Source organism: Lithobates pipiens, unplaced genomic scaffold (genome assembly GCF_037356315.1).
Source record: "Lithobates pipiens isolate NorthernLeopardFrog02 unplaced genomic scaffold, aLitPip1_a1.2 Scaffold_18, whole genome shotgun sequence".
NCBI lineage: Eukaryota > Metazoa > Chordata > Amphibia > Anura > Ranidae > Lithobates > Lithobates pipiens.
This window is the reverse complement of record NW_027507758.1, coordinates 136,282,101-136,309,950: the sequence shown is the minus strand read 5'-3', so window position 1 is coordinate 136,309,950 and position 27,850 is coordinate 136,282,101. Positions and strand designations below refer to the sequence as shown.

The window sequence follows — 27,850 nt, the reverse complement described above, 5'->3', positions numbered from 1 at the left end:
GAAAGAGTACTATAACAGCACCCAATTAAAATAAAAAAAAGGATAAAAAGGGGGGGGGGACAAAAGGAGGGTGAAAGACGCATGACAAACCAGGAGTTCAAAACTCAGCAACCCTGTCTAAGTCGCAGGCCAAAAAAGATCCTGCAACAACTAAGTCAAAGTGTCAGGTAAAGGGGTCAACCTCAGTGGTGCACCTATACAAGCCGTTGAAAGTCTGGGTCTACTAAGGCAGGCAAGGCTGTGTCTATGCTAGAGGAGACCAGAAGTGACCCAGATACATGGTTTTCTCCCAAGAGGCCCATGTGAAGTTGAATCCCTCTAGGGTGCCCTTGCAGGTAGGACTCTACTCCCTCAGCTTCCATCTCAGTCACCTTCTTGGTCCAGTCCCAACAACTTGGGACCCTCGGGCTGTTCCAGTAGATAGGTATGAGATGCTTGGCAGCATTAGGGAGATAAGAGAGAGCACTGCATTTGTAGTGGTACAGTGGAAAAGTGGGGACAGAAGTGCTGTGGAGAAAGAGGGAGATCTACGCCCAGGATCTCCACTATATGCTCTGGAACCTCGGTCCAGAAAGGCTTTATGACAGGGCATTCCCACCACAAATGGAGGAACGTACCTCTTTGACCACAGCCTTTCCAACAAAGGTTGGAAACACATGGGTAAATCTGGGCTAATGTTGAAGATACTTAATACCACCGTGTCAGTATCTTATAATTATTTTCTTGCGTACTTGAGTCTACTGAGCAAGAGTTTGTAAATTGATATGATGTTGTACTTGCACTTCAGAAAACTTGCACTGAAGGTCCTGTTCCCATTCCCTGAAATAGATTGGTGTGGGGCTATCGGCAGCGGACTTAAAGAGCTTATACTTGGCCAAGAGAATGTGTGGGACAGGGTCCTCGGAGGCCCATAGTCGCTTGGCAGCCATGAGGGTGGATCGAACATAAGCAGGGTGACCCTGCATAGAAAAAAAATTACAGCACTGATGGTACTTCCAAAAATCTAGAGGAAAGCCATCAAACTGAGTCCTGAGAGAATCTAGCAGGTGTTGAATTTTATGGAAATGCTACTTGTTATGAAAGAATTAATGTAACTTCATCCTATTACTGATTAGAAATTTGGACAGTTGTGGAGGCAACACGGACCCTTGTGGTACGATATAAACTTACAACAGTCAATTTACAACAATATATAAATAAATAACATGAGAGTCCATGTTGCCTCCACAACTGTCCAAATTTCTAACCAGGTGTTGAATTTTGTAAGCGTAAACCAGGCAAATTACATTGCCTTGCAAAAGTATTCTCCCCCCCTTGGCATTTTTCATGTGTTGTTGCCGCACAACCTGTAATTAACATGGATTCTTTGAGATTTGCATCTTTGCATTTCATTTAGAGAAGATGCCTACAACTTTGAAGATGTTATTTTTTTTATTGTGAAGCAAACAACTAATAGGACAAAATAACAGAAAGTCAATGTGCATAACTATTCATCCCCCTAAAGTCAATACTTTGTAGAGCCATTTTTTGCAGCTATCACAGCTCCAAGTCACTTTGGATAAGTCTCTGTGATCTTTCCACATCTTACCACTGGGATTTTTGCCCATTACTCCTTGAAAAACTGCTCCAGCTCCTTCAAGTTGGATGGTTTGCTCTTGTGAACAGCAATGTTTACATCTGACCACATATTTTCTATTGGATTGCGGTCTGGGCTTTGACTAGGCCATTCCAACACATTTACATGTTTCCCCTTAAACCACCAGTGTTGCTTTAGCAGTGCGTTTGGGGTCATTGTCCTGCTGGAAGGTGAACCTCTGTCCTAGCCTCAAATCACACGCAGAGTGGTACAGGTTTTGCTCAAGAATATCCCTGTATTTAGCACCATCCATCTTTCTCTCAACTCTGACCAGTTTCCCAGTCCTGACTGCTGAAAAACATCCCCACAGCATGATGCTGCCACCACCATGTTTCACTGTGGGGATGGAGTTCTTTGGGTGATGTGATATGTTGGGTTTGCGCCAGTCTCCCACATGCCTTTTCACAAACTCAAAACGGGTCATTTTGTTTTTTTCTGAAAGTAATGGCTTTCTTCTGGCCACTCTGCCATAAAGCCCAACTCTATGGAGCCTATGACTTATTGTTGTCCTATGTACAGATACTCCAGTCTCTGTTGTGGAACTCTGCAGCTCCTCCAGGGTTACCTTAGGTCTCTGTGCTGCCTCTCTGATTAATGCCCTTCTTGCCCGGTCCGTGAGTTTTGGTATTTGGCCGTCTCTTGGCAGGTTTGCTGTTATGCCATGTTCTTTACATTTGGTTATGATAGATTTCATGGCTCTCCTAGGATCATCGTAGATTTGGATTTTTTTTTTTATAACCTAACCCTGACTTGTACTTCTCAACAACATTGTCCCTTACTTGTATGGAGAGTTCCTTGGTCTTCATGGCAGTGTTTGGTTAGTGGTGCCTCTTGCTTAGGTGTTGCAGTCTCTGGGGCCTTTCAAAAAGGTGTGTATATGTAATAACAGATCATGTGACACTTAGATTGTCTTTTCTGAAAAATAGTTGTAAGTATATATCTTTCTAATTTTACTTCACCAACTTAGACTGTTGTGTTCTGATCCTTCACATATAATTCAGATTAAAAAAACATTGAACTAAAGGCTGTAATGTAACAAAATAGGTAAAAAGCCAAGGGAGTGAATACTTTTGCAAGGCGCTGTACTTGTTGCATGTATTGTCAGTGTTTCCATATTGTGTATACTGTTTAAATAATAATAATAATAATAATAATAGACTGTCTTCGTTTTTAATAGGGGTTCTGTCATTTTTTCAGGTTGTCAGTACAAAATTTGCTCTGCCAATAAATTTCCCATGTTTTGTGCAACAGTATGCAACAGTAAAACCCTGCCCAGGATGTAGTAGTGACATACAGCGGGAAAATCTTTCCCACCGCTATTAAACAGATTGAATGAGAATTTAATAATCAGACGGGGACCTTCTGATGTTACTTCTTTTCAATTTGGGTTCCTACAATCCTTTCCAGGACAATATATTCATGGATTTTGCACTTCCTGTCTTCCTTTTAGAGCCATAAATGATAAAAGGATCCAGAAATGGTATAACCACATTGATGGCCCAAAAGTAGTTTTGGGCTCGTCTTTTTTTAGGAACTGGGATTTGTCAGTTAGTTTGTTAGTCCTTTGACGGCGGCAGGTTGGCTCCCCTGTGTAGGTGTACGGAGGGAGTAACGTAGGAGTTATTGCGCATGCCCGGCGGCCGCCATGTTCCGCCAGGCACCCGCAATTGCTCCTGACAGGGACAGAACGGAGATCTGTCAATGTAAACAGACAGATCTCCAGTCTTCCAGGGGTGAGGAGACATATCTGTTGTTCCTAATGCTTAGGAACCGCGATCGGTCTCCTCCTCCAGGCAGTCCCACCCCCCATAGTTATAAGCACACCTTTAACCACTTGATGGGCCCCCCTAGTGTTAACCCCTTCCCTGCCAGTGACATTTACACAGTAATCAGTGCATTTGTATAGCACTGATCGCTGTATAAATGTCACTGGTCCCAAAACAGTGTCAAAAGTGTCCGATCTGTCCGCCACAGTGACACAGTCCTGCTAAAAATTGTAGATCACTGCTGTTCCCAGTAAAAAAAAAAAAAAATCTAATCATAAATCTATTCCCTATTTTGTAGAAGCAATAACAAACCAATCAATATTCGCTTATTACGATTTTTTTTTATCAAAAATATGTAGGAGGAATACATATCGGCCTAAACTGATGAAAACATTTTTTTTTTTTTTGGGATATTTATTATAGCAAAAAGTAAAAAATATTCAGTTTTTTTTTTTTCAAAATGTTTGTATATAGCACAAAAAGTAAAAACCGCAGAGGTGGTCAAATATCACCAAAAGAAAGCTCTATTTGTGGGTAAAAAGGGACATACATTTTGTTTGGGTACAGTGTCGCACGACCGTGCGATTCTCAGTTAAAGCAACGCAGTGTGGTAGCGCAAAAAATGGCCTGATCGGGAAATGAGTAAATCCTGCTGAAGTGGTTAAAGAGCAGACTGGGAAGCTGTTATACTCAGCAGTCAGCGCCCTTCCCCGCTGACAGCTGAAATGTAAACAAAGAATGGCAGCAATAGCAACACCCCAAAAGTACCTTGTCCCCATGTTAATCCTGGCCCCACCTATATGAATGAGTATGGGGTACATAGTACCCCTACCCATTCAGTAAAATGTGTAGAACGTGAATAAAGACAGTACACATGTTTTTGACAATCCCACGCTGTTTTTCCTGACTTTTCTAGTTACACCATTCTTTTGTTTACATTTCAGCTGTCAGCAGGGAAGCCCGCTGACAGCTGATGAGTCATCAATTGTTATGGATGCAGTAGGCAGCTTCCTTAACAACTGGCTATTCTTCACATAGAATTTGAATTGGTCGATAATTTTTCAGTCGATCTGAATTTTATTAATTCTGAAAATTTTGAATTCTCTAGAAAATGAATAAACAAACCGAAAATAAACTAAATGGAACTAAATGAATTCCGAAACAAATCAACAAAACCAAATTAGTAACATATCTAATCTATCCAAAACTACACAAATGTTTCCGTTCTGCACATGTCTAGATCCTATTGCCTATTAATATTATAAATGGTCAATCAATGCATAAGGGTTTAACCACTTGCTTACAGGGCACTTAAACACCTTCCTGCCCAGACCAATTTTCAGCTTTCGGTGCTCTCACAATTTGAATGACAATTACTCAGTCATGCAACACTGTACCCAAATGAATTTTTTGTCCTTTTTTTCCCACAAATAGAGTTTTCTTTTGGTGGTATTTGATCACCTCTGGGGTTTTTATTTTTTGCGCTATAAATGAAAAAAGACCGAAAATTTTGAAAAAAAACGCATATTTCTTTGTTTCTGTGACAGAATTATGCAAATTATTAATTTTTCTTCATAAATTTTGGTCACAATTTATACTGCTACATGTCTTTGGTAAAAATAACCCAAATTAGTGGATATTATTTGGTCTTTGTGAAAGTTAGAGAGTCTACAAGCTGTGGTGCGAATCGCACAAAATTGATCACATCTGATGTACTGGTGGCCTATCTCATTTCTTGCGACCCGAACAGGAAAGTACAAATACCCCCCAAATGACCCCTTTTTGGAAAGTAGACATTCCAAGGTATTTAGTAAGAGGTATAGTGAGCTTTTTGATGTTGTCATTTTTTTCCCACAATTCTTTGCAAAATTAAGATTTTTCATTTTTTTTTTTTCTCCACAAAATTGTCATTGTAATAGGTTATTTCTCTCACGTGGCATGTGTATACCACAAATGACACCCCCCAAAAAATTCTGCTACTCCTCCTGAGTATTACAATACCACATGTGTGGGACTTTTTCACAGCCTGGCCACATAGAGAGGCCCAACATGCAGGTAGCGCCATCATGTGTTCTAGGAACATAAGTTACACATCTAACTTGTTGACTATTTATTACACTTTTGAAGCACCAGGACAATGACACGTGACACTGATGACAGATGGCACTGATACGTGGCAATGATGACAGGTGGCACTGATGACAGATGGCACTAATATGTGGCACTGATGACAGATGGCACTAATATGTGGCACTGATGACGCGTGGCACTTATACGTGGCACTGATGACACGTGGCACTAATACGTGGCACTGATGACACGTGGCACTGAAACGTGGCACCGATGACAGATGGCACTAATACGTGGCACTAATGTGCCACCGATGACAGATGGCACTAATACATGGCACCGATGACGCGTGACACTGATGACAGATGGCACTGATAAGTGGCATTGATGACACGTGACACTGACAACAGATGGCACGTGACACTGACAGGTGGCACTGATGACAAATGGCACTGATACGTGGCACTGATGACAGATGGCACTATGTGGCACTGATGACACGTGGCACTGACGGCAGGTGGCACTGAGGGCAGGTGGCACTGGGGGCAGGTGGCACTGGGGGCAGGTGGCACTGGGGGCAGGTGGCACTGACGGCAGGTGGCACTGGGGTGGATGGCACTGGGGGCAGGTAGCACTGGGGTGGATGGCACTGGGGGCAGGTAGCACTGGGGTGGATGGCACTAGGGGCAGGTAGCACTGGGGTGGATGGCACTAGGGGCAGGTAGCACTGGGGTGGATGGCACTGGGGGCAGGTAGCACTGGGGTGGATGGCACTGGGGGCAGGTAGCACTGGGGTGGATGGCACTGGGGCGGATAGCACTGCTGGGGGCGGATGGCACTGCTGGGGGCGGATGGCACTGCTGGGGGCGGATGGCACTTTTTATTTCATTTTTTTAATTTTTTTTTTTTCCAGAATCAGAACGGCTGCCGCTGCAGCCGTTCATCTCTCCCCTCTCGCACTGTCTGTGCGAGGAAGGAGAGCGGCGCTGCGAGATGATCTCATATGTTTACATATGAGATCATCTCCCATTGGACACGCCGATCACGCTGTAAACGGCCGCTGTGATTGGCCGTTTACAGCGATCTGTGTTTGCCTGTCCCCGGGGGACACGGCGAACACAGAACTTCCGCGATGCGCGCCCGCGGCGGCGCGCATTGCGGAAGTAAACATCAGGCCGTCCAGGGACGACCGCCCGAACGAACGCGCCTGCTCTACGGCCGTAATTCGGCTATAGGGCGGGCGCGAGGAGGTTAAAGTACAGGCAAAAGACAAAAACTAAAGGCAAAACCTTTGTTTACATTCTGGATAGGGATTAGAACACCTGTCAGTTTTTATTTCTGTCTGTGTCACCATTAGGGAGATTCATGCTTTCTATTTGTCCTGTTTACCATTATTATTGAAAGTGAAAGTAAAAGAAAATGACAAATTTTGGGTTTTCCTCAGAAACGTAATAGAGGGGAACTTTTCCAATTCCTAAGAATTCCCTTAATTTGCACAAATTTCCACTTGCTTAGCTATGGGACAAGAAGTGCAGGGAAATCTTTGCAATGGCACACAGATGGCAAACGAAAATCTGTCAAGGGTTATAACCCTCCCTTGCTCTATCCAAAATTAAAAAAAAAGTTTTTTGACTATAGTTCTACTTTAATATCTCGTGGTGCCATATCTCTCCCGTAAGTCATACGGGATGTGTACCCCCACTAAATCTCTCAAAAGCAAAGAAAAAGGGGCAATCCCATAGCAAGATTCTGTATAAAGATTTTTTATTGTAAAGATTAAAGTGCGTACTTACAAAGTTACAATGTAACATATTTCTATAATCTTTTTCTTTGAGGCCCTATGCGCACAGGATGTTTTTTCCTCCCCTAGACACCTGCACTCCAAGGGAAGAAAAAAAAGCAGCGTTAAAACATACCTTAAGCCACATTTTGCAAACGTGTTTAGACGCATTTAGGCACATCAAGAGCATCCATTGGCCAGAATATTAAACTATAAGTTCACATTTGGAAATATGTTACATGTTTCACCCGTTATTAGGATGGAACATGTTCCCACTCCAGTAGCCGCTCCCCCATTCGTGCTATCTGTGTGACAGCAGACTTGGGATCTTCTCCCTGTACCTGCTGACGCTATTAGAAAACAGAGTGGCTGTGCGGGGCTCTGCCCACATGACTTCGTCATTTATTCACAGAGTTCTGTGAATGAATGAACCACAAGTACCAGCATCCTTTGTGGCTGTCGTCTTTTAGTTGTCAATGAACTACCAGGGCGCTGTTGAGCATTCTAGGTAATTCATTGATTCTTCCTATTAGTGTGTAACTGCTTGCTCGAACGATGTACAGGCAGACAGTCTACACTAACAGTCTGCTTTATTGCACCTGCAATCTGCTGATTGCGAATGCAATGCTTTCTAAGCTTCTACAAAAAAAAAATGTACCTGCAAAAAAAATGTGCATTTATTTTTTATTTTACCACTTGCCTACATGGCACTTACACCCCCTTCCTGCCCAGGCCAATTTTCAGCTTTCAGTGCTTTCACACTTTGACAATTATTCAGTCATGCAAAACTGTACCCAAAATAATTTTGTGTCTTTTTTTTCACACAAATAGAGCTTTCTTTTTGTGGTATTTTATCACTAGTGTTTTTTTTTGAGGAGTGAGGAGAGAGGAGGAGCAGAACTAGACATGCAGACATGCTTCAGTTTGTTGACAAGTGATCGCACAGTCATTAGACGGAGCGATCATGTGGTAAAGGCCTTTTACCCTGTTCTGTGATGCTCCGTGTCTCCGTGTCACTGGACTCGATGGTCACAGACATTCCCAGGTGCACGCCCCAAGCCTAACATCCAACTAGCACTGTCAGGCATTCTAGGAGCATAAATTACATATATAATTTCCTGACAACCTATCACACTTTTGAAGGCCCTAGAGCACCAGCACAATGGAAACACCCACAAAATGACCCCATTTAGGAAAGCAAACACCCCAATGTATAATCTATGAGGCATATTGAGTCTTTTGAACATTTCATTTTTTTTTTTCCACAAGTTTTTGGAAAATGTGGAAAGAAAATAAAAACACGCTTTTTTTTTCACAAAGTTGTCCATTTAGTGTACTGCCTCTTGCGACAGCTAATTATTTCCATAGTCCAGGTAGCAGGCAGAGGTGTGGTCAGTTCATGCGGCAGGTATTATGGCAGTAAGTCAGAAGCAGGCTGAGGGCCTCAATCAGGTAAGACCTGTGCACAGGGGCATGGGGTAGAGGCTTCATCCACCCAAATTTCTTTGAAGCCTCCGGACTCCAGACCCTAATCCGGAAATTATGAAACTCAGAGAAAACTAAAAAATTTCCGGAAAAACAATTCTGGAGCCCCTCACATATGCGAGACCCCTGTGTAGTACAGTAGCAGGGCAACAGATCAGTTCAAGCGGTAGGCAAAAGCATAGTCGATAAAACAGGCCAGGGTCAGTTGACGTGCAAGCAGTCCAAGCGTTAGGCAGAAACGTAGTCGATAAAACAGGCCATGGTCGGTTCCGGTGAAAGCAATCCAAGTGGTAGGCAGAGGCATAGTGAAAAAACAGGCCAGGGTCAGTTCATGTGGAAGGCAGTGGCATAGTTATTTGAGGAAGCATGGAAATGGTCAGCATAGATGATGAAAATGGGGAAATGGTTAAAAATATGGGCTAATATTTTAGGGATGTGTGAAAAAGTCGGAAGCGTTCACCAATGCATAGGCAGGGTTGGGAAGGACACTGGGGACAATGGTAGCCAGTATCTCTTTGAAATGCTCTTTTGCTGCATATGTGACATCTTTTTTGGCTTCTTCGACCTGCTTCAGATGGTGGAATGTTGTCCGGGAAGTGGCGTTCATGCAATCGGCTAACAGCATCAGAGTGAAGGTTTTCTGGGGGGAGGGGGGTCTTTATTGATAGATGAGGGACCTGACAACTTCTTCAATGAATTGTAGGAAGTGGGAGGGGCTTTCTGTGGATTTGGTGTAAATTATGTATGAATTTTAAAGGGCCAAATGAATTAGATAAATTGCTACTTTCTTGTACCAGAAACAGGAGGGACCTCCTTATTGACAAATAGGGCTGAAGCATTTGCTCCTTGAAATCCACACCCCCCCCCCCCCCCCCCTCACATGTAGAGATTGTATTCTTGTACACATGTTGGCTTTTCAATGGGACCTCTTCTTCTTTGAACCTCAACTATAGCGTCATCAGGGATGGTGGGCATTATGTGCACATTCCTGTTATCCTTTCACCTCAAGGCCATCATTTCGTTGCATCTCAAAGTTGTTTTTTCCCCCCCTTCGCAGTTTTTTATGCACTATGGATTGTGGGAAGGCCTTCCTGTTCTTTGTGGAGGTTCCGCAGGCCAGGGTTTTAGGAATGTATAGATGTTTGAAAAGGGGCAAGCTAGTATAAAATGTATCCAGGTATATGTAGTAACCTTTGTTCAGCAGTGGCTATGCCAGGTCCCATACAATTTTACCAGTTGTGCCCATGTAGGCTGGACACTCAGGGGGCTGGAGCTGGGAATCTCTGCCTTCATGTATGCAGAACACATACAGATATATCCCGTGACTCTCTCATAAAGCTTGTCAAATTTGACTCCGTATCTGACCCTTTTGCTAGGAATATATTGTTTTACCCTGAAAAGGGTACCAGGGACTCATCTACACATGTATGCTAATCGAGGACATAGAGTTCTGCAAATCTTTGGGGAAATGTATGAATGAGCGAATTTTATACAATATATCGTAATGTGGATGATTGCTGGGAGGGCACTGGGTTTTGTCGCTGAAGTGAAGGATTTGCATAATCATCTCGTATCGGGACCTGGACATTACGGCAGAATAAATGGGCATGTGGTGGATGGGGTTGGGGGACCAGTAGGCATGGCCTTCATTATATATATATATATATATATATATATATATATATATATATATATATATATAATTTTTTTTTTTTTTTTTAAGGCCCATAAACAATTTGAACTCCTCCAGAGTCAAATCTCTCCACACAAATGGACGGGCATATGATGTTTGGGGGTTGTTGGCAATATGCCGCTGGGCATATAAATTGGTCTGGTCCACGATGAATTGCAGCAAAGTGTCGGACTGATAAAAGCAATCAATTTCTGTCAAATTTTAGGTATTGGCCTCTACACCTAGCTGTGCAGTGAAAGGGGGAATTCTTGCTCATGCTGAGTTGGAAGGCAACCATGTTTTGTTGGCAAGACTATCTGACCGGTATGCAACAGCCCTGGCTCTTGGGGGACTTGACATTTCAGTGCTGGTAGTTGGAGGATTTGAAGTTTCTGTGCTGGTACTAGGGCATGATGCGGCAGCGCTGGAACTCCCCACTGTTCTCATCAGTCATGGAGAGGATCTGAGAACTGTATTGGTATCAGCAACTACCTCAGTAAAGGATCTTGTTTGTTTACTTGCTTTGCCTGGTCTGAAGTGGTCTGAAGTCTCTTAAAGGGGTGCATGCACAGTGTATTTAACCACTTCAGCCCCGGACCAATAAACACCTTAAGGACCAGAGGTCTTTTTCCAATTTCGCACTGCGCTGCTTTAACTGGTAATTGCGCGGTCATGCAATATTGCACCCAAACGAAATTTGCGTCCTTTTCTTCCCACAAATAGAGCTTTCTTTTGATGGTATTTGAAAAAAAAAGATATTTTCTTCTTTTTGTTATAAGAAAAATCGAATAAACTAAATTTTAGTCATACATTGAGGGCAAAATTTATTCAGCCACATGTCTTTAGTAAAAAAAATGTCAATAAGCGTATATTTTTTGGTTTGCGCAAAAGTTATAGCGTCTACAAACTAGAGTACATTTTCTGGAATTTACACAGCTTTTAATTTATGACTGCCTATCTCATTTCTTGAGGTGCTAAAATGGCAGGGCAGTACAAACCCCCCCAAATGACCCCATTTTGGAAAGTAGACACCCCAAGGAAATTGCTGATGGGTATGTTGAGCCCATTGAATATTTATTTGTTTTGTCCTAAGGGATTGAATAATGACAAAAAAATAAATAAAAAATTTACAAAAAGTTGTCACTAAATGATATATTGCTCACACATGCCATGGGCATATGTGAAATGACACCCAAAATACATTCTGCTGCTTCTCCTGAGTACAGGGATACCACGTGTGTGGGACTTTTTGGGAGCCTAGCCGCGTACGGGACCCCGAAATCCAAGCACCGCCTTTAGGATTTCTAAGGGCATACATTTTTTTATTTTACTCCTCACTACCTATCACAGTTTTGAAGGCCATAAAATGCCAAGATGGCACAAAACCCCCCCAAATGACCCCATTTTGGAAAATAGACACCCCAAGCTATTTGCTGAGGGCCATGTTGAGACCATTGAATATTTTTTTTTTTTTGTCCCAAGGGATTGAATAATGACAAAAAAAAAAAATTTTTTTTACAAAAAGTTGTCACTAAATGATATATTGCTCACACATGCCATGGTTATATGTGGAATTTCACCCCAAAATATATTCCGCTACTTCTCCCGAGTATGGGGATACCACATGTGTGGGACTTTTTGGGAGTCTAGTCGCGCACGGCCCCCCGAAAACCAATCACCACCTTCAGGATTTCTAAGGGTGTAAATTTTTGATTTTACTCCTCACTACCTATCACAGTTTCGAAGGCCATAAAATGCCAAAATAGCACAAAACCCCCCAAAATGACCCCATTTTGGAAAGTAGACACCCCAAGCTATTTACTGAGAGGCATGTTGAGTCCATGGAATATTTTATATTTTGCCACAAGTTGCGGGAATATTACAAACTTTTTTTATTTTTTTTTGCACAAAGTTGTCACTAAATGATATATTGCTCACACATGCTATGGGCATAAGTCAAATTACACCCCAAAATAAATTCTGCTGCTTCTCCCGAGTACGGGGATACCACATGTGGGGGACTTTTTGGGAGCCTAGCCACGTACGGGCCCCCGAAAACCAAGCACTGCCTTCCGGATTTAAATATAAAATGCTACCAAAAAAACTGTTAGCGATCGCAGGGATCAGGCCTGACTCTGCGATCGCTGCAGTTATGTGTTTAGTGTTTTGTAAGTGACAGTGATCGATCGATACTGCACTTGGGTGGGCTGGGCAGAGGGGCAAAACGCAGGTGCTAGCAGGTATCTGGGCTGATCCCACTAACAATGCGTTTTTTTGGAACCCTAAACTGCTGGGGACGCTAGTATAGATCTGATCAGATCAGATATTGATCTGTTCAGATTCTATACCACTACGGGAGGTTTATGCTTTGCGCGTGGGTGTTAGCGGTACTGGCACTAACCTAGCGCTGCCTGGGGCGACGCAGACCCTGACCCTAAAACCTAATTGATATCACCCGCCGGGTGATCAGGGGGTTAAACCTTTATTGGGTAATAAAGGGTGGGTGCCCTGATGCTATAAAAAACAAACTAACCAGAGTCACCCGTAACACTTATACGGTGATCAGTGGTGAAAGGGTTAACTAGGGGCAATCAGGGGGTTCAAATTTTTATTAGGTAGTATATGGGGGTCCCTGGCGCTATATAAAAACCTGACGGGGAACCTAAATAACTAACTGGCTAACCAGCGTCACCAGTGACACTTATACTGTGATCGCTGGTGAAAGGGTTAACTAGGGGCAATTGGGTAGTATATGGGGGTACCTAGCGCTATAAAAACCTGGCGGTGAACCTAAAAAAATAACTAGCTACCTAGCGACACTAGCGACACTAATGCAGCGATCAGAAAAATGATCGCTTAGTGACACTGGCAAAAGGGGGTGAAAGGGTTAACTAGCAGAAATCAGGGGGTTAAAACCATTATTGGGTAGTATATCGGGGTACCTAGCGCTATAAAAACCTGGCGGTGAACCTAAAAAAATAACTAGCTACCTAGCGACAGTAGCGACACTAATGCAGCGATCAGAAAAACGATTGCTTAGTGACACTGGCAAAAGGGGGTGAAAGGGTTAACTAGCGGCAATCGGGGGTTAAAACCATTATTGGGTAGTATATCGGGGTACCTAGCGCTATAAAAACCTGGCGGTGAACCTAAAAAAATAACTAGCTACCTAGCGACACTAGCGACACTGATGCAGCGATCAGAAAAATGATCGCTTAGTGACACTGGCAAAAGGGGGTGAAAGGGTTAACTAGCGGCAATCAGGGGGTTAAAACCATAATTGGGTAGTATATCGGGGTACCTAGCGCTATAAAAACCTGGCGGTGAACCTAAAAAAATAACTAGCTACCTAGCGACAGTAGCGACACTAATGCAGTGATCAGAAAAACGATCGCTTAGTGACACTGGCAAAAGGGGGTGAAAGGGTTAACTAGCGGCAATCGGGGGTTAAAACCATTATTAAATGATCATTAAAAACCATCATTAAAAAAATAACTAGCTACCTAGCGACACATGCAGCAATCAGAAAAATGATCGCTTAGTGACACTGGCAAAAGGGGGGGAAAGGGTTAACTCTAGGGGCAATCAGGGGGTTAAATCTTTATTGGGGGGTGATAGGGGGCTACTCTGGACCTAACACTAACTGTCCTGACAGTTTTTACTGTCACAACTGACACTGAATGCAGTGATCAGTAAAGAAATGATCACTGCAATCAGTGACACTGTGACTGGGGGGGGGGGGGGATCGGGGGGGGGGGGGGGTTTGTGTGCCTGTGTGTACCTACATGTCAGTGTAGTGTTGGTGCACACTTACTTTGTGTCTTCTCCTCGTAGTCCGGTCAAAAAGACCGCCCCGAGGAGAATGACATCACTTCCTCCTTCCTGTGTAAACAATACACAGTGGGAGGAAGCTTCTCATTGGCCAGGAGCGATCCAGAGGGGGTGGCCGAAAACCAACGGCCATCCCCTCAAGGAACGCTCCCGGAGGGAAACGGACCACCGTATCCAGCGGGAGGGGGTCCAATCGGACCCCCCACCCGCTGGAAGGCAGGCACGTACATGTACGTGCTTGTGCCTGCCTGTGCCATTGTGTTGACGTACATTGGAAATACGGCGGTCCTTAAGTGGTTAAAGAACAGGACTTGCAACACAACAGTTCAAGGAAGATACAATACAGACAGTCCCTGGGTTACAAACAAGATAGGGACTGTAGGTTTGTTCTTAAGTTGAATCTGTAAGTCGGAACAGGTACATTTTATTAAGTGTAGCTCCAGCCAAAAAAATCCATTTTTAAGCTTTTTGGATAGCATAGGGAAGGGTCATCACCCCTGTAACATTTGTTTTGCTGTCTGTGCCCCTGTTCAAAAGCTTTCACCTCACTTTCTGTCCCAATGACAATTGGATTTTGAAAAATTTGGGTTGTTAGGGAAACGTGGACTAGGGGTAAAGCATCAGTGGAGACTACTTTTTCCCATATTAACTCTTACAGGAGTGAATTTCCCTTCCTGGGGTAGATTTCCTCTCATTTCCTGTTGTCTCCCTCCGTTTGTATGTAGGAGTCGTTTCTAAGTTGGATGTTTGTAGGTAGGGGACTAGCATACAAAGTACTGTCCAAGGGAAGTTAATGTGTTGTAGGCCCTTTAAAAAGCCCTGCCACAAGATTCTACAACTGTAGTGAAACATGCAACAGATTCAAGTAGTCCCTAATAGTGCCACTTTTACTTTTAGTGACACTGTGGCTACACAAATTTGGGAAAATTACCACCAGTTTCTATATAACAGAACTAGTGGAAAGACAGACCAACTCTTGGCATACAGAGACTCTTTATGTGGTAGAGCAGGGAGGTATTTATGCCACTGCTACCACCACCACCTACCATTGGTTGTCAGGGGCGCTCTTGGCTTCACAGCCAACATTCTCCTAGAAGTCAGTGATGCTGGCAGTGGTCAGAGTGTCACAGACATTCTCTGTGAATTCCCCAGAATATGTCTTTTGCACTGTCAAAATCTGTGTTTTATATCACTGTTTTCTTGTCTCTACTGTTTGCCTTTAGCCTACATTGAACTGCAAAATGGTCCCTCTTGCTACAGATTTTGCATATCTGACCATATACTGGGCATTTCTCCTTGCCTCTCCATTAGGTACATTGTACTGAAGCTGTATTAGGCTTTTGTTGTATGTGCCCTTTTAACACAGTTACATGGCCATCCGTTGAACTGTCAGTCATCATTAGACTGTCTTTTGTCAGTTGAGAGGCTCTCTATAAATACATTTCGCTAGGCCCAGATCTTCCAGACTCTCTCTCTCTCTGGGGTCAGAATCTTGAATCTCTCTCACGAAAGAGTCTTTGATATCTCTAAACACACAGCTTGTGGCTAGAAATTTCAGTTCTGTCACCTAGAGTAACTGTCCACAGTTTTTCCACTTTTTTGATCTCTAGAAAAAAAGTTATAGCTTTCCTTACGTTAGTGTGACAGCATTTACCAAAAACCTCAATAATGTCTTAGGCTTTCTGTGTCATTTGGGCTTGTTTGGACTTGTGATTCTGGGCATTAAAAAGGCTTAGTTGAGCCATGTTTTTATCACTCACCCCCAAAGTTGTCGAAGGCAGCACGTGCCAGTGTACACATGCCACAGTCACAATGCTTCACCTCACGTCCATGGCAAAATGATCTGTCATGTTGCACTCAGTGGACACAAAGCCCGCTGAATGTGACCCATTCAAGCAAATGGGAAATCACCACAAATGCCCTGCAACTACTGTGCCTGTTGGTGCAGCAATTATGGGGTTAAAACAGGCAGTGAGGAGCATCACGCCACTTCTTCCAGTGTCTCCATAACAAATCTGTTATGCTATCAACATGACGAAATCAGACATCCCACATCTCCCGTAAGTCTTGGGAGTCTCCCGCATTTGACTGCGGGCCCCCGGACAACTGCGAGCCTCGGGCGATCTCTCAAGGGGGCCTGTCACTCAGCCGCAGACTGAGAAGACAGAGCAGTCCAAGCGCCCGAATGGAGTATGTCCGCATGGGCTGCTCTGTCTTCTGTCTGTGGCTGAGTGACAGGTGGATGCAGTGCCAATCCTGGGCGGGGTGCCCCGTGCCCAGGCACTTCGAGCTGAGGCAGAGGAGGGACAACCAATACGGCTGTCCCCAGCCTGCTTTGACTGCTGCATGGGGCTACTTTCTAGGTGCGGTCTGGTCAATTCAGCAGGGAAGAAAAGGGGTGGGCCGAGTCAGAGAGAAGACTGGGCACTGTGATCTGCAGGCTGTAGAGAAAAAAAAAAAAAAAAGCAGACTCTTTCTCCACTTTCGGGTGCAATAATAACCTGTAGGACAAGTACATGACATTCCCGGCCTCTTCTATATCAATCTACCGGGCAGACCAGGACTGTCATTACTTGTCGCACAGGTGATTACAGTGGCTCCCGAAAGTGGAGAAAGAGTCCGCTTGATTGGTGAGTTTTTTTTTTTTTTTTTTTTTTTTTTTTTTTTTTTAATTGCTACAGCCTGCAGATCATGGTGCCCAGTATTCTCTCTGCCTCCACCCATCTGCTTCCTTCCTTCCTTCCTTCATTCCTTCCTTCCTGGGGAATTCTCTGACTGGAATGGCTCACCAGCCCCAACAGCCAAACTCTTGACCCCGGCAGCCAGGCCCCAGCAGACAGACCCCAGGCCACAGCAGCCAGACCCTTGGCCCCAGCAGCAAGGCCCCAGCAGACAGATCCTTGGTTCTAGCAGCCAGACCCCAGGCCCCAGCAGCCAGACAACAGCAACCCAGTCCCAGCAGCCAGACCATTTGCACTAGCAGCCAGACCCCAGCAGCCAGGCCCCAGGACCAGCAGCCCAGCTCTAGCAGCCAGACCCCTTGCCCCAGCAGCAAAGCCCCAGGACCAGCAGCCAGACCCTTGGCCCCAGCATCCAGACCCCAGGCCCTAGCAGTCAGGCACCAACAGCCCTGCCTCAGCAGCCAGACCCCAGCAGCCAGGCACTTGGTCCCAGCAGGCAGGCCCCTGCAGCCAGACCTTTGGCCCCTGCAGCTAGACCTTTGGCCCCTGCAGCTAGACCCTTGGCCCCTGCAGCTAGACCCTTGGCCCCTGCAGCTAGACCCTTGGCCCCTGCAGCTAGACCCTTGGCGCCAGCAGCCGGACCCCAGGCCCCAGCAGTCAGACCCCAGGCCCCAGGCCCCAGCAGCCAGGCCCCAGGCCCCAGCAGCCAGGCCCCAGGCCCCAGCAGCCAGGCCCCAGGCCCCAGCAGCCAGACCCCAGGCCCCAGCAGCCAGACCCCAGGCCCCAGCAGCCAGACCCCAGGCCCCAGCAGCCAGACCCCAGGCCCCAGCAGCCAGACCCCAGGCCCCAGCAGCCAGACCCCAGGCCCCAGCAGCCAGACCCCTGGTCCCAGCAGCCAGGCCCCACCAGCCAGACTCTTGGCCCCAGCAGCCAGGCCCCAGGACCAGCAGCACAGCTCTAGCAGCCAGACCTTTGTCCCTAGCAGCCATACCCTAGCAGCCAGACCCCAGGCTCCAACATCCAGACACCAGCAGCCCAGCCCCAGCAGCCATGCCCCAGAAGCCAGGACCCAGCCCCAAAAGCCAAGCCCCAGGACCAGCAGCCAGAAATTAAAACCAGCAGCCAGCCCCAGTACCCATTATTTAAGGTAAGTGAAGTCTTTTAGGGCTGGCCCAGGGCACCAAAGAGCTATTAGAATAATATTGTTTATTTTTACTTTTGTTCAGTGACACTCTATTGTAGTCTCTCATGGGGCCTGGAGGGGACTCTATCTATCAGAGACTCTCCAATAGTCACAGAGAGGGCCTCTGTTAGATTAATAGTTACTTAACACCGTTACTTTAGAGGGTAACGAGTAATCTAACTGATTACTCTTCCCCTCATGGTGACGCCGTTCCCATTATATGGGCGGTGTTACCGCAATTACATCTACCGCCCCTTAGAATATTTTAAAAAAAGTCAGTTACTTTGCTGAGTAACTAATTTACTTTTCCAATATAGTAACTGAGTTAATAATGCAATTACTTTTTGGGAGAAGTAATTTGTAACTTTACTAATTACTTTTTTAAAGTAAGATGACCAACACCGATTAAAATGAATGAATTGTCTTATGTCCAACTGAATTTCACGTTGGCATTAAAAGCAGGAGTTTGAGGAGAGTTGTAAAAGCAATAGTAAACCGCAAAAAAAAAAAAAAACGTGGGAGTCATTGAGAGACCACTGACGTCACCGACTCCTACTAAAGTAATTATCTCCTAAATGGAGATACTGTACTTACAGGTAAGCCTTATTAAGGACTTACCTGTAGGTCTGAATAAAAAAGCAGACTTTACTAATGCTTTAATGCTCCTAAAACTCCTAGTAAAACAGTCTGCGATTGATAACATGGACAGCACACAGTGTTGTTCACATTATCAAAATATGAAGCGTTTGCATCGCATTGTGTTTCTACGCTTCAAGAATTAAGCTTCATGAGGAATTTGCAAGGAATTTAAGCATCATAACTCTTTCCATTCAAGTCTATGGTAACACACCATAAATGCGCCAGCATGCGTTTACAGCGTGTTTGCGATGTATTTGCCTTAGGCCAGGGATCCTCAAACTACGGCCCTCCAGCTGTTGTGGAACTACACATCCCATAAGGCATTGTAAAACTCTAACATTCACAGACATGACTAGGCATGATGGGAATTGTAGTTCCTGAACAACTGGAGGGCCGTAGTTTGAAGACCCCTGCCTTAGGTCTTGTTCACAACAGCCAAAAATAAATAAAAAATAGGCATCTAGGGTTTTTAATGCACCTGCAACGCACGCCAAAGTGTATAGGGCATTTGGGGAGTGTTTAATGACTTAAGGACCAGGCCTATTTTCAAACTTGTTGTTTACAAGTTAAAATTGGGGGCTAAAAAACTAAATATATATATAATTTATTTTTCAGACACCCTAGAGAATAAAATGGCGGTAATTGCAATACTTTATGTCACACCGTATTTGTGCAACAGTCTTACAAGCACAATTTTTGGGGAAAAATGTTATTGAAAAATAAGACAACAGTACAATTAACCCATTTTTTATATTGTGAAAGATAATGGTATGCCGAGTAAATTGATATCCAACATATCATGCTTCATAATTGCACCCGCTTGTGGAATGGCGACAAACTTTAACCCTTAAAAATCTCCATAGGCGATGTTTAAAAATGTCTACAGGTTACCAGTTTTACTTTCAAAATTTTTATTTGTTTCAAAGGAAAAATAGAATCCACACAATAGATCGCGACAACATGTCGTCTCACATATACAGTGGTGTGAAAAAGTGTTTGCCCCCTTCCTCATTTCCTGTTCCTTTGCATGTTTGTCACACTTAAGTGTTTCGGAACATCAAACCAATTTAAACAATAGTCAAGGACAACACAAGTAAACACAAAATGCAATTTGTAAATGAAGGTGTTTATTATTAAAGGTGAAAAAAAATCCAAACCATCATGGCCCTGTGTGAAAAAGTGATTGCCCCCCCCCCTTGTTAAAACATACTATAACTGTGGTTGTCCACACCTGAGTTCAATTTCTCTAGCCACACCCAGGCCTGATTATTGCCACACCTGTTCACAATCAAGGCATCACTTAAATAGGAGCTGCTTGACACAGTAAGGTCCACCAGAAGATCCTTAAAAGCTACACATCATGCCGAGACCCAAAGAAATTCAGGAACAATTGAGAAAGAAAGTAATTGAGATCTATCAGTCTGGAAAGGGTTATAAAGCCATTTCCAAAGTTTTGGGAATCCAGCGAACCACAGTGAGAGCCATTATCCACAAATGGCGAAGACATGGAACAGTGGTGAACCTTCCCAGGAGTGGCCGCCCAAAATTACCCCAAGAGCGCAGCGACGACTCATCCAAGAGGTCACAAAAGACCCCACAACAACGTCCAAGGAACTGCAGGCCTCACTTGCCTCAGTTAAGGTCAGCGTTCATGCCTCCACCATCAGGAAAAGACTGGGCAAAAATGGCCTGCATGGCAGAGTTCCAAGGAGAAAACCACTGCTGAGCAAAAAGAACATCAAAGCTCGTCTCAATTTCTCCACAACACATCTTGATGATCCCCAAGACTTTTGGGACAACATTCTGTGGACCGAAGAGACAAAAGTGGAACTCTTTGGAAGGTGTGTGTCCAAGTATATCTGGCGTAGAAGGAACACTGCATTTCATAAAAAGAACATTATACCAACAGAAAAATATGGTGGTGGTAGTGTGATGGTCTGGGGCTGTTTTGCTGCTTCAGGACCTGGAAGACTTGCCGTGATAAAAGGAACTATGAATTCTGCTGTCTACCAAGAGATCCTGAAGGAGAATGTCCGACCATCTGTTCGTGTACTCAAGCTGAAACGAACTTGGGTTCTGCAGCAGGACAATGATCCTAAACACACCAGCAAGTCCACCACCGAATGGCTGAAGAAAAACAAAATGAAGACTTTGGAGTGGCCTAGCCAAAGTCCTGACCTGAATCCTATTGAGATGTTGTGGTATGACCTTTAAAAAGGCCGTTCATGCTCGAAAACCCTCTAATGTAACTGAATTAGGACAATTCTGCAAAGATAAGTGGGCCAAAATTCCTCCAGGACGCTGTAAAAGCCTCATTGCACGTTATCGCAAACGCTTGGTTGCAGTTGTTGCTGCTAAGGGTGGCCCAACCAGTTATTAGGTTTAGGGGCAATCACTTTTTCACACAGGGCCATGATGGTTTGGATTTTTTTTCACCTTTAATAATAAACACCTTCATTTACAAATTGCATTTTGTGTTTACTTGTGTTGCCCTTGACTATTGTTTAAATTGGTTTGATGTTCCGAAACACTTAAGTGTGACAAACATGCAAAGGAACAGGAAATGAGGAAGGGGGCAAACACTTTTTCACACCACTGTATATGAAGAACGTGGTAAACATGTCAAAAAGTACAGGCAAACAGCATAAGCCGGAGAAGACACAATGCGAATTGTAAGGCATCTGTATTATTAAAAACATATGAAGATGACAGTGAAAGGAGCTCACTGTGTCTGGTATGGATTGACATGACAGTTGGGAGTGATATAAGAAATATAGACGGGATGTCACCTAGTACCCCCGACACCCCAATTGGGATCACACTGTGTCGGGGGCAATAGGCGCCCACAAATCATGAACATAAAAGGAGATAAGTAAAAGGAAGTTGTCAATCAAATACCAGAGAACTCCTGTTTTACCAGCCGGTCAGCCCCTGGGCCGATCTGAGGGTCCTCTGTTGGGAGAAGCAAATCAGAGCAAATTGCATCAGCGGTTACCAGTTTTAAATTACAGAGGATATCTTCTGCTAGAATTATTTCTCTCACTCTGATGATCGCGGCGATACCTCACATGTATGATTTGAACACCGTTTTCAAACACGGGCACAACTTTTTTTTAAAATTAAAAATACATTTTTTGGGTCACTTTTATACCTATTACAAGGAATATACACATCCCTTTTAATAGAAAAAAAAGCATGATAGGACCTCTTTAATGTGAGATCTGGGGTCAAAAAGACCTCAGGTCTCACATTTACACGCAATAAAAAAAAAAAAAAAGTCCTCTTTAAGACCATTGGGTGGAAGTGACGTTTGATGTTGCTTCCTTCATTCAATGTTATGGAGCCGAGTGGGGGCCATCATTCCCTCACTTGGCTCCATGCAACTGAGGGGAAAGGACCCGAAAGTCTTTGCCGCTACTGGCGGGTTGGGTAAGCGGCGGAGATGACCAGAGCGCAGCAGAAGGGGGGGAACCTATTTTGGATGCTTCAAAACAATAACAAAAGGCCCAAACTATCTCATCATGTCATCCAAATAAAACAAATGAATATGAATGAATTATGTTTCCATTATAACTTTATTTTGGATTTGTTGAAATGTGTTACTATTGTGATTCAGAGATTCGGATACATTCAAATTCCTGAATAATGAAAATTTTGTCTGAATTTCTATTTGTAACAATACGAATTGCACGTTTACTACTGTCATTATGAGCCAATACTGCAGCTAATACTTTCTCATAATACTTATAAAGTGCAACTATGTGCAAAGTCAAAAAATTTAATATATGATGCAGTTATCAATGTTATTAATACAGTGGATTTTTCCTGCGTCCTCTCTGTAATGCCTCGTACACACGATCAGACTATCCGGCAGACAATCCGCCCATGTGTGGGCTCCGGCGGACCTTTTCTTTCCAAAAGTCTGGCGGACTTATAAAGAAGTCTTGACTCAAAATTGTCCGCTGGACTCAGCAGTCCGGCAGACAATCCAGCTGTCTGTGTGCTAGTCCGCCGGACTTTTGAAATGAACGGACTTGCCCACACACGGAGAAAAGTCCGTTCATTTTGAACGCGACTCCAGGTAGCTGGGACTAGCGCAGGAGGTCAGTGTCTCCATCGGTGAGATTGACAGCTCGCTGGCCCCGTCACCTGGTATGGACTTAAAGGGGAAGAAAACGGCGTGGGGGTCCTCCCCACAGTCCATTACAGACCCTTATCCGAGCACACAGCCCCCCTTTAAGTCCATACCAGGTGACGGGGCCAATAAGGTGTCAATCTCGCCGATGGAGGCGGCGGAATTGACCGCCTTCGCTAGTCTCGTCTACCTGGAGTTCAAAATGAACTGACTTTTCTCCGTGTGTGGGCAAGTCCGTTCATTTCAGAAGTCCGGTGGACTCCCGCCATAGTCCGGCGGTTTTTCCGCCAGACCTAGTTCAATGGGAAAGTCTGGTCGTGTGTGGGCAGGTCCGCTCGTTTGGAAAGTCCGGCGGACCTCCGCTGCAAAGTCCGGCGGTTTGTCCAATAGAAAAATGTTTAAAAAAAAAAACAGCGTAGAGTCCCCCTCAAAATCCATACCAGGCCCCCCACTCCTGAACCATACCATTCCACATGACCTGAACATGGGTTGGCGGGTGGGTGCTTTGGGGCGGGGGGAGAAGAATTATATAATTTGATGGCCAAAGGCAAAAATTATTTCCTGTGTCGCTCTGTGGTTGTATGCATCATGGTTGTATCACTGATGGTACTCATACTGACCAGTGTATTGGTCCACACCAACAACTCGGATGGAAACGGGGGTCACGGGTGCCTTCCATCTTCTAAAATCCACAAATAGCTACTTTTGTCTTAGCGTCAGTTCACACTAGATGTGTTGCGAATTTGCTGCGGATTCCACAGTGCATCAACATCGCAAACCTGCTCATGTGAACCGATTGCGGAGTGTATGTTAAAGCGGACCTTCAGTCATTTTTTTAAACTTTCTATCTATTAAATCTTCTGCCCTTGTTGTTTTAACTTTTGGATAGTAAATGTTTTTTTTTCTACCAGTAAATACCTTATACAGCCCACTTCCTGTTTGTCTGGTCATTAGCCTAGGCTTATTACATCATGCACAGCTCTCTTTCTATGCCAGTATGCCAGGAAGCGAGGGGGGACGAGTCATAAGAGGGCCAATCAGAGCTGCAGAGCTGGAGGTGTGCCTCTATTTGGCAGTATCTTCAGCTGCCCACACGTGAAATGGTTCTCAGTGGAGGGATATTTCTGCAGCATATTTGGCAAGTACAGAATCACAGTATATATAAAATAATAGTGGTTGGATGAAGCTTCAGAATGGAAAAGATGTTTTTATTACAAATTATGTGAGCAGACTGCAGTTCCACTTTGCAGTTCCTCTTTAAGGTAACAACACCCTACAATTGGTTTGCAAAACCAGTGTGGATACCCATACAAACAGATTCTGGTGCAGACAAAGTGTCCAGCACCAGTTTGGTGCAGATGTGGTGTGATTTGAGCCATACAAATCCATGGCTCACATTGTACCCCAGAGACATGGCAAGTTGCACAGGAATGTGCTGCGATTCCTGTGCATGCGGTGTCCCATACTGCAGGGACATGTGGTGTCCCACACTGCAGGAGTGTGATCCCGGAGTCGCATTTACATACCGATCATTATCCTCACACCATGTGACAAAATTCACCACAACAGTCCTATACTCAGTCTTTTCCCCATCCCCGATACATCCCACTACCGCAGAGACATCAGAAAACTTCTAAAGATGGAAAGGCTCCACCTGGTAGCTAAAATCAGTGGTATAGACCTTGAAGAGAAAGGGGGGAGAGAACTGTCCCCTGTGGAATCTCAATATTGCTGACCACCCTATCCAACACACAATCTTGAAAGCACACATACTGTGGGCTTCCAGTCAGGTATTCAACCATCCGCGACAGGAAGACATCAACCTGCATCGCTGTTCGCTACTCTCTGTGGAAAGCAGGCCTGATGGCATTAAAATCACTGGAGAAGTCAAAACACATGACCCTCACAGTGCTCGCTGGCTTATCCAGGTGCGCATACATGCGATTTAGCTTAAAGATCTACTCCAGCCCTGGAGTATGGGTAGGTCCTCAGTGTCCGATAACGTTGGTGAGGTATCAGACCCATGACAAATTGTGGGGACTGGGAAAGAAGCCTCCATCTTCTTTACAAACTCCTAGACTATAAGAACATTAGTTGGACTCTTATAATATGGGGAAGTGGGGGGGGGGGGGCACCCAACATTTATGTTTAAAGGCTATCTAGAGTTCAGCTTTAAACATGCACCAACAGTCACACACTACAAGAGAAAAGCCTCGTTCTACTGATAATGACAGAAAGCTGTGGACAGGTATAAAGTGCAGGTTGCCAGAGGAGCTTCCATATATCTGCATCGGTTTTCAATATCCTCTCTTTTGCCAGATTGCCAGCCATTGTTATTAGGCAAAGTTATGTGAGTTCAGGTTGGCCAAGTTATGGCACTATACAGTGCTAATTCTTTACTAAAGCAGAATAGGCCAGTGTTCATGTGACGAGGATACTCACATCTTCTGAAGTCATATGCAGGCATCTCTGGGTTATTGAACTTAATACTTATAAGCTGTTTTTAGTATTCTTTAAGTAATGGGGTCTCAGTAAACATTTTCTACCTTCACATTGACTTTATGAATATTGATGAGGAATGTCAGTGAATTCAGAATGACTAGTGTGTATAGGTTTGCTGGAGTTTTATGAATGTTACCAAATTTGTCAGGAATTTGCAGGGGGGGGGGGGGGGTTAAAGTCTTTCTCTGTTTATTTTTTTGTGATCTGTTCTTGTCTTCATATTTAAAGATCAGCTTGGAAACTGGAGAACCCTTTGATGTGATTCAGGAACAGGCCTGTCAAATCTTGGATGAAATGGGTCACAATTTAAAAGTGGGTGCAATTCGTGTATTTGCTCTCAGTTTAAGCAAGATCTTCAAACGGCTTTATGGGAAAGTATTTTGCAATATGGAGGGCATTCAGAAGGTAAGTCAGTCTAATATGTTAATATAGCATTCAGCTACTACTAATGCTAATACGTACAGTTATATCTTTATTTCTTGATCCTATTTAAAAAAATAAAAAAAAAGTACAATTTCAAGCTTGGCTATGCATGCTGACATTAAAAAAAACAAGCCTTATACTAATCTAGGTGGAGGCAGCATCGATCTGATGCCGCATCTGTCCTCCATCGTTTCTGCAGTGAGAACTGAACAATCAAACACTGCTGATCACTCAGCTCTCCCCCTCCGCTTTGAGCAGAGAGCCATGATTGCCAGTCAAGGCTCTCTGCTCTGCCCCTCAGGCACTCACTGGAGTTCTGGGCTGGGGAAGGAGAAGCTTTCTCAGTCTCCCAGTTACATAGCGAAGAGGCTGAACCAGCTGCCGATCCAGGCATGTGGGTGGATCCTGAAGTCTGGATTTTTCCCCAGCCTAGACTGGCTAAGTGACAGTAGCCACCAGCAAGCTTTAGCCCGCTGTTGGCTGAACATAGGTCACAAGAGTGCAAAACAAACTCCACTCCTATGATCCATAGGAGAAGTATGGCCAAAAAAGCTTTGGTTATAGTTCTCCTTTAAATATGCAAGCTACAAATCAATTAAGATCCTTTTCTATTATTAATTCAGCTAATTTGGTTCTAATTTTGAATATGTATATTTATCATCTAAATATATTACTTTATACTTGTACACACTGGCTTGGAAATAAATAAATGTAGCTCTATAGACCATATGGGGCCATTTGTCATATGGACCAAGTTCCCATTTGTGACCATTTATTTTAGGTCTATAAATATTAAGGGCCGGTTCACACAGGGGGCGATGCGAGGCGACACCGACTTGCCTCGCCGCGACCTGCCGCGACCTCAGCGGCGATTTGCAAATGACTTCTGTATAGAAGTCAATGCAAGTCGCCCCGAGGGCGCCCAAAAGTAGTACAGGAACCTTTTTTCTGAGTCGGAGTGACTCGAGTCGCTCCTCTCAGAATGGTTCCATTGTACAGAACGGGGGCGACTTGTCAGATCGCGGCGAGGCAAGTCGTGTCGCCTCGCATCGCCCCCAGTGTGAACCGGCCCTAAAGGGTAACTCAACTTTGATGGGGGAAAAGATGGCAAATGAAAAAAAAATATATAGCATATGCATTTGCTACACAAGCCTTATTGTATGTAAATATGTAGTTTCCTGCTTGTGCAATTGGCTCACTGATTTTCCCAGAAGTCTGCACCAAGATACAAGTCAGATTTTTGGTATCCTCTGCAACAAAATAAAAATTTTTGGTGAGATACTCCCAAAAGATCAATAACTTCTGAAGGGATACAGGCCTTGCAACTGTCCTCATCAGAACACTACAAGTGCATTAGCTGACTAATAATGAAAAAGTTACTCTCATTAAAATTAATTCTGCACATTGACATAATGAAACAAACAGCTTTTTCTTCAGAGCAAGAAACAGGAAGTACTACTACAAAGGTTGTTAAAATCCTTGCAATGTACATTGATCACCCAGAGGGGATTTTTTTCTCAATAAATGTGAAGTTACTCTTTAAAGTAGAATTCCAGGCTAAGCCTCACTAGTCCCAAAAATGTTCCATTCCTCTCCTAACACCTATGCTGGCTAACCTGTGTGGATGAAAGATGTATATACAGTACTTACCCATTTTCAGCCCATTCCAGTCCAGTCATGTGATGCAGTGTCAGACAGTGTTGGCTGCAGGGGAGAAGAGAGAGGGCGTGACAACAGCCTGGAATGGTGATGTCATCCCTAGACTCCTATAACCCATCCATTGTTGGTGTTCCTTCCTCTACCCTGCAGCCGCCACTGACTGACACAGGGAAGGCAGGTCACAGCACCAGACTGGAGTGGGGTGAAAATGGCAATGTATACATGTTTCTTACACATGTTGGTCAGCATAGGTATTAGGAGAAGGCAGGGAGAATTTTTAAGACTAGTTAGGTTAAACATGAAATTCTACTTCAGGTTTCTGAGGTTTATTTGTAATACTGACAACTTGTTAAATATTCATGTATGATATCTAGAGGCTCTAAAGCCC

At 44.2% G+C, this 27,850-nt stretch overlaps 1 protein-coding gene across 1 annotated transcript in view; it reads left to right on the top strand.

The window, feature by feature from the left end:
- Positions 1 to 27,850, top strand: part of LOC143987449 (dihydroxyacetone phosphate acyltransferase-like) — a 135,474-nt gene that overhangs the window by 19,665 nt on the left and 87,959 nt on the right. Inside the window, exon 3 of the mRNA XM_077486159.1 lies at positions 25,609 to 25,785. Coding sequence (XP_077342285.1) covers positions 25,609 to 25,785 — 177 coding nt within the window. The remainder of the gene's footprint in view (positions 1 to 25,608; positions 25,786 to 27,850) is intronic.